Here is an 11681-nt window from a genome sequence, read left to right as displayed (position 1 = left end):
AATGTTCTTATTCGTTTATTCCAAATTCTAACAAGGTAAGTTCTTTTCACTAACATCATATCAAGATTTCATAGATTTTTCATGCAGGAATAACTACGAGCTAAATTCACATGGATGAAAGTTACATACATACAGACATTTTATATTTAGCATGATATTGATCATATTAATACATAAAATATATTAGTATACTGTTTGTTGCTTCACACTGGTACGGCGTGAAGGTTCTTGTAAAACAGCTTCTTAGGAGATTAAATCACGCTCACCTCAAATTCAAAGTAATTAACATTAATAACAAATAAGATGTCTCATGGGTGTAATACTGGCGAGCCCGCGTGTCTGTTGCCTCAACACCCACAGCTCATCTCTCGCAGGTGGATGGCTTTGAAGGGCGCGTCACACAAAGTGGGTCGTATCTTGAGCTGCAGACGCGTCACATTCAGCTGTACCGAGTAGGGGCAGGTCAGCTCAATATGTTCCCCGTAGATGCTGGTGGGGTTGAAATATCTACAGTTGGTGTACCACCAGCCGCCTCCTTGCTCGTTCGCACAGTTGCCTGGAACAGACCGTGGAAAAACACGCGATTAATACAAGATTGATATTATTTAAAAGTTCGCATACATACTCAAAATCAACACATTTGCATTTCAAAGATAAGTGTTAATTAATCTATATTGGAGGCATTTATTCTAAAAGTCTAACAGAAGCACAGGGGATATGAAATTATAAGAACATCATACAAACATTCATAATTTGATCACTGTAGTGTTGGTATGCACGCAGCGGGGTGACCTAGCAGCAGCTCTAATGAACTGATAAGTGGCTTTACCTCGGTAGTAAGAGTCGTAGTCCCGGTCGATACTGGTGAAGAGTTTGTAGCTCCAGTAACGGAAGCAGTACTTGGTCTGGGGACTCCCTCCTTCCCTTCCGGCCAGAATAACTTTGTACCTGTGGGCGGGAGGGAGGAACAGGTGAGGGATGGAGGAGGCAAGATGTGTCCCTTTCCTTCCTGAGCCGCGGGTGTGTCATCGCTGAATGGAAACTGTGCGTGGCTATAAAAGTTGCCGTGGAAGAGAGATGTGTTTCGTGTTTTATAGTGATGTGTAATATTCATGTCACTGTAAACTGACGTTGCATCTCGCTCCCTACTTTTCGTCCTCCGATTCCACTTTTATGTTTGGGAACGTGGTGTACTCTTCCTTCTGTTCCGTGGTTTCTAAGTCGAGGCGAACGGAGTACATACGGCCGTAAGTCATCACGTGAAGCATTTCCAGACCTGCGGAGAGTTACACATGTCGAGAAAGAAAGGAGCCACGCCAAGTGTTCATATCAGCAAACAGAAACCTATGGTGAAATAAAATTTAAAGAGTGGTCTTATAAGAATGCTTTAGTATGTGCTTCTTCTATCCATCTACACTAATCCAGCCTGTTCGTGCCACACTTAAAGCTACACTCGTTCATCATGTTCATTCCACACTCACCCAGCCACGCTCACTAGATACATCCACTTGGAGAGTACCCCCTTTACCCTTCCGGATCGTCCGCGCCACACCACTCCAACCATACACAACCATCCAGTTCATGCCAACCACTTATGAACGCTTACTCAATCTGTCCTTGCCATATTTATTCATCCACACTCACCCAGCCAGTACTCCATGTAGGGATCGCCGAAGCCTGCCTGATATTCCTCCCACGTGCGGTTGAAGTCAAGTTGATAGGGCTGCTGCTGTCTCTTAAGGAACACCGTCCACCCGCCGCCATCGGTCTCCATGTCGCACCACACCAGTATGGGCTCACTGCACGTGCATCTGGCAGTCAGTGGAGGCGAGAGAAAGGGAAAATATCCTTTATATATTGCTTCGTTGTGTATATTTCTGGCTTGGATTAATGGATTTCTATGTTTGTGTTTTAAATAGCAGTATTGAAGGAATGGGGGAAAATTTGTGTGTTCTGGGTATTCTATGGGCACTCAAATAAGTTCTCACGTGAATGGGTAGATATAATACACCCCGCTCTTCGTAACCCCGGCCATTAGGAGGTCTGCGCAGTCGGAGGGTCTGTATGGGGAGTGAGAGATTAGTACACCCACACACCCACCTACACACACACACACACACACACACACACACACACACACACACACACACACACACACACACACACACACACACACACACACACACACACACACACACACACACACACGTCTTTTAATGCATATTGTTATCATTCTTCACGTTTATGTAAGTACTGTTAGCATGACGGAGGAGCAAAAATACCTCTTATTACTTACAGTACTCGTATGGCATCGACACTCGGAGAAGATGAACTTGTCCTGTGGAAGTGTGGAGAAAGAAAGGATCTCGTGTTAATTACTTGGGATGATATCGATGCAATATTGATTCTTTTTAGGGAGTAAGATGGTGGGGATGAAATGACGAAAAAATATTCTCTCGTCGGTCATCATTGTAAGTGGTAGTATTAGTATTAGTAGCCCCAGCAGTAGTATAATGATGATGGTGGTGGTGGTGGTTATTGTTGCAGCAATGACAGCGACGGTAACGACAACGACAACAAGCATCATCAACAACAACAACAACAACAACAACAAACAAACAAAAAAAAAACAACAAAAAACTATCAACACCACAAACAACACAATACAAAACACACCCTCCGAATTACCTATCACTCCTCTACAAAACAAAAACTCTCCGTCACAAATCAACACGGATCGTCAGCCATTGAGTTAAGTACCGTGCCTCCTGCAGTGCTAATCGCTGTATGGATGACGATTACCTTATTACCTGCACCTATCCGATCACTACGGGGATTACCAAGAGGACTTACACGTGAACAGAACATTACAGGCGCTACATTTCATTACACACTTACGTCTCAGTGGTGGTAGTAGTGGTGGTGGGGGTGATGGCGGTGGTGGTGGTAGGCAAAGGTGTTGTCTCCGTGGATATAGTACTCTCAGTGGTGCTTTCGCTAGATACCCCGAAGTCCACGGTGATGTCAAGTGTTATATCGTTACTGTAAGAACTTGGCACCGTTTCCATTCGGTCCACGTCAATCTTGAGTTCGTCCTTCGCCCTGTCCGCCCACCTGCCAGCCTCCGTCACCGCCAAGCACGCACACACGCACACCCACAGCACCCTCATGGCGCACACGCACGCTACAGCTTTGTCTGCGGGGTAATAAGCGTTTGAGAGCTGTATAGGAGTGTCTCTTTATGTTCCTGCTCACGTGAAGAGAAGAAAGGAAAAGAAAGAAGAAAGTGGAACATGCGACTGTGGAATATTTTAGATGTTTTCTTTCTCATTCTTTTCCTTTTTGTAATTGTAGTGATGATAATGACGATGATGATGATAATAATAATAATGATACTACTACTACTACTACTACTACTACTACTACTACTACTACTACTACTACTAATAATAATAATAATAATAATGAAAATAATAATAATAACAATAATAATAAGGTTAACAAAGTTTTATATGGGTCAACTTCTCCACAACCACACATGTAAAAAAAATATCTCCAAACTAATTAACTGTTGTAAACTTCTGCGGTGCAACAATTAAGTTATATTACCTTGACCTATGTCGAAACTCAGCGTCGGGCCCTCTCCATGAACTAAGCACTGCCTCAGTCTCTTCACGAAAGGCCTTACCTTTATCCTGGCGGGGAGGTGAAGGAGGCTGCGGTGCTTCTCCCTGGCTCAGACTGGACTTTGAGCCGGGCACTCCATGTATTAATGAGCGAGACTGCCCACCTGCCGCGCCGGGGAGTAGGAGAGGACGCCTGCCACAAGCTGGGTCCTTGAAAAAAAAAGAGGTAAATAATGACGATAAAAATGCATCACCTTGTCACTTTGAGTTATTGGTTCTGGAGGTGTCAAGGTGATGCGGCGCAAGTGAGGCGATGAGCAAGTTGTTCGTGCATTAGTAGAAGATGGGTAAGGGGCTCTACAAAAAAGGTAAAGGATCTGATGCTTATATGGATTTATATATGTAGTATATACATATAAATATATATATATATATGAATATATATATATATATATATATATATATATATATATATATATATATATATATATATATATATATATATATATATATATATATATATATATATATATATATATATATATATATATATATATATATATATATATATATATATATATATATATATATATATATATATATATATATATATATATATATATATATATATATATATATATATATATATATATATATATATATATATATATATATATATATATATATATATATATATATATATATATATATATATATATATATATATATATATATATATATATATATATATATATATATATATATATATATATATATATATATATATATATATATATATATATATATATATATATATATATATATATATATATACGTAGATTGATAGATAAATTAATAACAAGAAAAATTATTGATATTAAGATATCTTCACAGTAGTTAACGAAGGAAAAACTCATTTACCTCCATACATGCATAAAGATAAAACCTAAACTCACTAATGAGATCAGTAAGAAGATACAGTTCGAGAGAGAGAGAGAGAGAGAGAGAGAGAGAGAGAGAGAGAGAGAGAGAGAGAGAGAGAGAGAGAGAGAGAGAGAGAGAGAGAGAGAGAGAGAGAGAGAGAGAGAGAGAGAGAGAGAGAGAGAGAGAGAGAGAGAGAGAGAGAGAGAGAGAGAGAGAGAGAGAGAGAGAGAGAGAGAGAGAGCACTACCATTAATAAGTCTCTGCACCTTTTATTAATTTATTTATTTTATCGTTTATTCTTTCATTTATCTATTGCGAGACACTTCAGCATACACAGCGACCTCTATATCATCCGCCCACACGGAGCAATTATTTTGACTACCTAATGTGGCTGTTCCTGCACCAGGGCACGAAGAAAGGCAGCCATGCAGAGTTTCTTGAACGGCCTGCACCATTTTAAGTTGATGGCTTTTGATCAAGATGAAAATGACACTCAGAAGAATGCATTCAACTTTACATATTAGATAACGGTTATATCAAACTTTCATGGGTATAACTTTAAGAGGATGGAGTGAGAGATCGCTGATGTAGAAGCTTGCAAGGCCCCACGGTGCTGCAGGTGGTCCGGGAAAGTTGTCCTGATAATCTCTGCATCACTCACGGTTTGATATTTGTCACGGAGATGAAGGTACAGTCAACAAGAATCTTTTTTTATTATCATATTTCTTGGCGGGGAAGAAGCGGTAAGTGGATTTTTTTTGCTCCCTCTCTTTATATCGTTTTGGTTAATCATTTATGCGTGAAAAAAACCCTCGGGTATGTTTATACACACACAAAAAAAATAGAACTTCAATATAATCCAAGTATGAACATGAAGAGCACAAGACTATCATTTATTAGTTATGCATCAAAACAATAAAGTAAGGAATACTAAATAACATCATTTATTTTCTAGCTATCATTTCAGAAGATGGAAAAGGGAACAAAACAAGTAAGGTGCCAAAATGTTCTCACTGAATCGAAGCCGCAGCATTGAAGTTCTGGTAACCCTAATGGGGAGAGACAAATGAGTTATGTCAACATTAGAGTACTGAGTTACAATGCCAAAATTAAATTACAGTGCATCTACGTAATTTCGGAACGTTGTGTAGGACTGGAGATGATGCATGACTGGTATACTCATAGAATCTTGCCTTACACTATAGATGCGCTTGGGTGGTGATATGGGCCTTAATATGGGTACCACTATAAATAGAATTGCCTGCGCCGCTAATGATTGGAAGCTGGGCAGCGCTTCCCACACTCTTCAAGTATACCTACTGGCGCGTTAGGCTATAACTTAAAAAAAAAAAAACTACCTGAAAGTGAAAAATGGATATAGTATTATTGCGCTTTGCATATAATTGACAACAGCCAGGCACTTATGTTGACAATAGACCAACTCAGAGAAAAAACACGTAACAAAGAATTAGATGAAAAAAAATATCACAGAAAGAGGAAAGGTTTTAGTTTGTTAATGTTCTGTAAAGCTGCATCATCGGCCTACCTTTGGAGTTATGAATGAGGCTGAAGTCACCTCGTCACCTCCCCTCCCCTTCCGCTTCACCCGCTGCTCCTTCCGGTAATGTGCATCAAAGTATTGCTCATGTTGCTGGTGTTGTGTTTGTTGGCGCACCGATGACGCCATTAAGGGAAAAGTGTTGTTCATTGCCGCGGCTCGTTGCCCTGGGAATAGGTGGCGCTGTGCTGCTGATACTGATACGTGTGTGTTGGGATGAATTTGAAAAAAAAAAGGAAAAATGAACAAATAGATGGAAGAATGAATAGAGGGTAAACACACACACACACACACACACACACACACACACACACACACACACACACACACACACACACACACACACACACACACACACAAACGTATGAATAATAAAAAAAAAACATGTGTAAAAGTTTGGGTATTATTTTTTACCCAGGCCGCACTCTTTGTATTTATGTTCTTTTGCTTTGAACCATGTAATCGTGAGTCATAAAGTCATCAACCTCACCTCTTAGGCTTGCTCGAGAGAAAAAAATACATTTGTTTCCTTTTTTTCCCATTTTTATTTTGGTCACCTGTGATGTTTCGGAGTAATTTCCCTTTACCTACACGCAGATATTCCCAGAGGGACGCGCAGTCACTTCCTCGCTCGCCCTCGCAATCACTAGTTTCATATCCTGAATGCAAGAATAACGTATGAAGAGATTATTTCAACAATGGACGACGCTTGCAGGCTGTCTTCCGGTGCAGCTCAGTACAGATTTTGTAAAGTTCACGCGAATAACGTTAAAAAGAAAAAGAAACTGAAAAAGAAAAGAGAAAGGAAAAGAGGCTCAGAGGAAAGAGTCCGAGTGTAGACATGATTTACACGCGACACTTTTCTGAATAACATGTAAATTGTACACTCGGTATATCATGTCAGCCGTTCATCTTTAGATTAGTCAAGTTGAAAATAGTGCACGGGAGAGAGACAGAAATGTTTTATGCATGGCTCGCTACACCTGCCTTCGTCATGCTCACCTCTCCGATGACTCTCGCTCCGTGTACAAAGGTTAATGACTGTCCCTAAAGAAAAATAGCCCAAAGGAAGTACAGAATTATTTTGTGAAGTGTCTTGATAAACACACACACACACACACACACACACACACACACACACACACACACACACACACACACACACACACACACACACACACACACACACACACACACACACACACACACACACACACACACACACACACACACACACACACACACACACACACACACACACACACACACACACACACACACACATACACACACAAACACACTATGAACACTGTTGGTAACAAACGTTCAGAATATAATGACCACCCGTTCCGCCGTGAGCTGCATAATTCAATATGTGTACTTATTGTAATACCTTTACTGCATCTTTGTTGAAAAATACACTCATGCACACACTACTCAATACAAAGTAGGTAAGCGGAGAACATAAGTTCGATTACTGTGAATAATAAACCTGCAAATTGATCAGTAAACAATAAATCACTGATAATGTTCTGGATAAAAATAAATAAATAAATAGAAAAAACGGACACTTAACATCGGGTAATATTGAAACTTCTATTTTTTTGAGACTGCACATATAAAGAAGTCAAACGTATCAACATAATATTCATCATTGCCACGGTTGTCTCGGCACAACATTAATTCCTCGAGGCAACAATGGCGATGTAATGGTAAAGATGACTGTGCTGGTGAGGTGAGCATTGTGTAGGTGGGATGGTGGTGGTGATGGCAGGGGATTGACGGTGTGAGGCTGGTGGCACTGGTGATGGTCGTGATGCTGTTAGTGATGGTTAACAAAAAAGAGTAGGAAAAAATAAAATGATTGTCAAATAGTAGTAATAGTAGTAGTAGTAGTAGTAATAGTAGTAGTAGTAGTAGTAGTTGTTCTAGCAGCATTTGTAGTAGTAGTAGTAGTAGCAGCAGCAGTAGTAGTAGCAATAGCAGCAGCAGTAGCAGCAGTGGTGGTGGTTGTTGTAGCAGCAGCAGTAGCAGCAGCAGCAGCAGTAGCAGCAGTAGCAGCAGCAGCAGCAGTAGCAGCAGCAGCAGCAGTAGCAGCAGCAGTAGTGGCAGCAGCAGCAGTGCAGCAGCAGCAGTGGTGGCAGCAGTGGCAGCAGCAGTGTTGCAGCAGCAGCAGCAGCAGCAGTAGTTGCAGTAGCAGCAGTGGTAGCAGCAGTAGCAGCAGCAGTAGCAGCAGTGGCAGTAGCAGTGTAGTGGTGCAGCAGCAGCAGCAGCAGCAGCAGCAGCAGTAGTAGTAGTGGTAGTGGCAGTGGTTGGGACAGTGACCTCAGCAGTGGAGCCCAATTGACGCAGTCAATAAACAGCAGTGGTAGTTTAGCAGCAGCAGTGGCAGCAGCAGCAGCAGCAGCAGCAGCAGCAGCAGCAGCAGCAGCAGCAGCAGCAGCAGCAGCAGCAGTGGTGGTGTTGCAGCAGCAGTGGTGGCAGCGGCAGCAGTGCAGCAGCAGCAGCAGCAGCAACATTAGTAGCAGCAACAGCAGTAGTAATAGCAGCAGCAGCAACAATGGCAGTGGCAGCAGTAGCAGTAGTGGTGGGATTACCAGCAGTAGTAGTAACCATAGCAGTAATAATGGTATTAGTAGTTGTTGTTGTTGTAGCAGCAGCAGCAGTAGTAGTTGTTGTTGTTGTAGCAGCAGTAGTAGTAGTAGTTGTTGTTGTTGTAGCAGTAGTAGTAGCAGTGGTGGTTGTTGTTCTTGTTGTGGCAGTAGTAGTAGCAGTAGTAGCAGTAGTAGTAGCAGCAGCAGCAGTAGTAGTAGCAGCAGTAGCAGTAGTAGTAGTAGCAGCAGTAGTAGTAGAAGTAGTACTAGTAATAGTAGTAGAAGTAGTACTAGTAGTTGTAATAGAAGTAGTACTAGTAGTAGTAGTAGTAGTAGTAGTAGTAGTAATAGTAATTGATGCTGTACGTAGCAATTGCGTGTTAGCGTTGGTAGTTGTGTTAGTGGTGGTAGGCATAGTAATACATAGCAGGAGCAGAAACACAGCTAGACATGCACAATACACCTGACAATGTGTACCTACAAACACAACGCACTCCTGTATGTCCTTGTGCGGCGGGTGAGTGGTAAGCAAGGAAACGGCAGCAGGAAATGCAACTCAAGGACATCTGCAGAGAGGGAACTTGTTTATGAAAATGTAGGAGTTAATATGAAGAAAAAGAAATACCGTGAAGAAGGGGGGGGGGGTGGAGTATGAAGGGAAGAAGCTGGCAAGTGCTCTCTCTCTCTCTCTCTCTCTCTCTCTCTCTCTCTCTCTCTCTCTCTCTCTCTGGCTCATGAATTATAATGATACAAAGAATTTCAGTTTAGATTTGACTTAAAAAATTATAAACAACAGATAATGAGAGAGAGAGAGAGAGAGAGAGAGAGAGAGAGAGAGAGAGAGAGAGAGAGAGAGAGAGAGAGAGAGAGACAAAGAGAAAAGCATAGGAAACTGGAGAAGGACTGCAATGCTGGAACAATACTGACTGAAGAAAACAACAACAAAAACCGATTGTATTTGCCAGGTATAGTCTTGGGAAATAAGTTTCAATAAGACCAGTGTTGCTTTCCTAGACCCTCCCTGCTTCCCCTTCCCTCCTACTCCCTCCCCCTGCCACGCCCTCCACTCCTACCACCCACCCACCCGAGCGCTGCCCTGGGAGTGTCGAAGCCTTTACTCACAGTGGTCTCGTGGGAGGGTTGCCTTGCTGTGTCTTTCCCAGGTGGTTACAGTCTCTCACCACCTCGCCTTTGGTTTCTTTTCTCGTGTTATCAGAGGTCACAGCTGCAGCCTGACCTTTGCCGCCCCTGTGGACAGTTACAGTGCTGACCGCTGGAGTGGTTGGAGGCACTATTATTCCCTCTTCTTTCTTTTTTTTCTTTTAGTGTAACAGGGGAAATCTGGCCAAGGGCAACGAAAGGAACGATTAAACCAAAAAGACCACACTTAGATGTCAATCACCGTAGATGGAGGCCCGAGAGAGAGAGAGAGAGAGAGAGAGAGAGAGAGAGAGAGAGAGAGAGAGAGAGAGAGAGAGTGTGTGTGTGTGTGTGTAGGCAAAAGAATGGGATAAATGTCTGGAAGCCTCCCTCTGAACCCCTTCAATACTGAAACGCATTTTTTACCATGAGTTTTGGGAGTGTTTAGATTATTTTATTTACATTGAAAAAGGTTAATAAAGCTCAAAAGGTTAATGGTCCAGAGTTTTCCCTATTTTAATCCCCAAATGAGTTTCTGAAGCTGTAGAGGATCGCCAAATAGTAACCAGAATAAATATGAAGACGTGTCATGGTACTGAAGGGGTTAAATGGGTTCAGGCCATAGGAAGACAGAAAGACAGAAGCGGGCAGGGAGTTCCAGATTTAGGTTACCAGAGTTGACCAGTTGCAGTGTAGTGCTTTGTTCAGCTCACCAGTTTTCTTTTTTTCCTTTTTCTTTTTCCTTTATTGTTGCACGCCTTGTTGCCTTTGATGTTTTGGACTCGGTATACGCTGAGGTGTAATTGACTTAACCTGATATGAAGTAATGCATGAATTAATTTATCAGGTAAAAAAAAAAAACAGGGATCTTAATTGAATCCGTGTGAAAATTATTAAAATTGATAGAGGAGGAAGAAAAACGTGGTTCATATCTGTAAATTAGTTAGATAACATAGAGAGAGAGAGAGAGAGAGAGAGTGTGTGTGTGTGCATGTGTGTGTGTTTATGTTGAGGTGTGTTACAGGCGTCTTCTAAACACACGGAGCAAAAATTTTATAGGCAAGGCAGTTTAACCCTCCAAAGCCAGACGTCACAGTAATGTTTCGTGTTTTCTCCCTTCCCTTTTGTCTGTAGTAATGAGAAGATCACCATCATAGTTCCTCGTCACGGCTTATTTTTTTTCTTTTTGTATTTTTTGTTTGCGTATTCCTATTTATAATTCTACACTACGAATTTTTCAGAGCTTAGGAGTGATTAGAAATGGTCTATGCTAAAACATTTTACATTTTCTTCTTACTGAGGTATTTCAGAAAACAAGTATTTGCAGCACTAACTTATCTATTCTTTAATCCTGGAAACGTCAATATGGAATGAGGGTAAACTGGAGGAAAATAAAACTAGTGAAATGAAGTAAAAATATAATGAATGATAACTTTTTCGTCATACCTTGTCCATAAGAAAACCATTAAATGCTCAGAAAATACTCCACACTCATCGTTTTCGTCCTAAACTGAAAGGAATTAAAACTGTTGAAATGAAGACAAAAATATAATGAAGGTGGTTCTTTTTCTATACAATGAATGATAACTTTTACCATCATACCTTGTCCAGAAGAAGGAAAAAAAAAAACATTAAGCACTCACAAAATACTCCTCCCTCATTGTTTCCATCATTGCTAATTTCCCTAGTCTAAACAAGCACAAATCAAAGGTCACACATGTACTCAAGAGAACTTAACGTGACTCCTCAATCTTACACAATGGAAACAAGTGACGCCGCTCGAGTTTATACCAGAGCCACCAAACCCACTCATCAGAAAGGTAAAAACAATATCCAAAC

At 41.1% G+C, this 11681-nt stretch overlaps 1 protein-coding gene across 1 annotated transcript; it reads right to left on the bottom strand.

Moving 5' to 3' along the window:
• On the bottom strand, nucleotides 1-6237 carry LOC123519791 (tenascin-N-like). The gene is made up of 9 exons (XM_045281308.1): nucleotides 6097-6237; nucleotides 3689-3836; nucleotides 2899-3196; nucleotides 2297-2338; nucleotides 1989-2060; nucleotides 1645-1811; nucleotides 1150-1276; nucleotides 830-948; nucleotides 1-556 (listed from the first exon to the last, which is right to left on the bottom strand). The coding sequence occupies exons 1-9, from the start codon at nucleotides 6235-6237 to the stop codon at nucleotides 348-350; spliced, it is 1323 nt and encodes a 440-aa protein (XP_045137243.1). The 3' UTR covers nucleotides 1-347.
• Nucleotides 6238-11681: the final 5444 nt, after the last annotated feature.

Source organism: Portunus trituberculatus, chromosome 46, assembly GCF_017591435.1.
Source record: "Portunus trituberculatus isolate SZX2019 chromosome 46, ASM1759143v1, whole genome shotgun sequence".
Lineage (NCBI taxonomy): Eukaryota > Metazoa > Arthropoda > Malacostraca > Decapoda > Portunidae > Portunus > Portunus trituberculatus.
The sequence above is the reverse complement of the archived record's forward strand: the minus strand, read 5'-3'. Positions and strand labels throughout refer to the sequence as shown.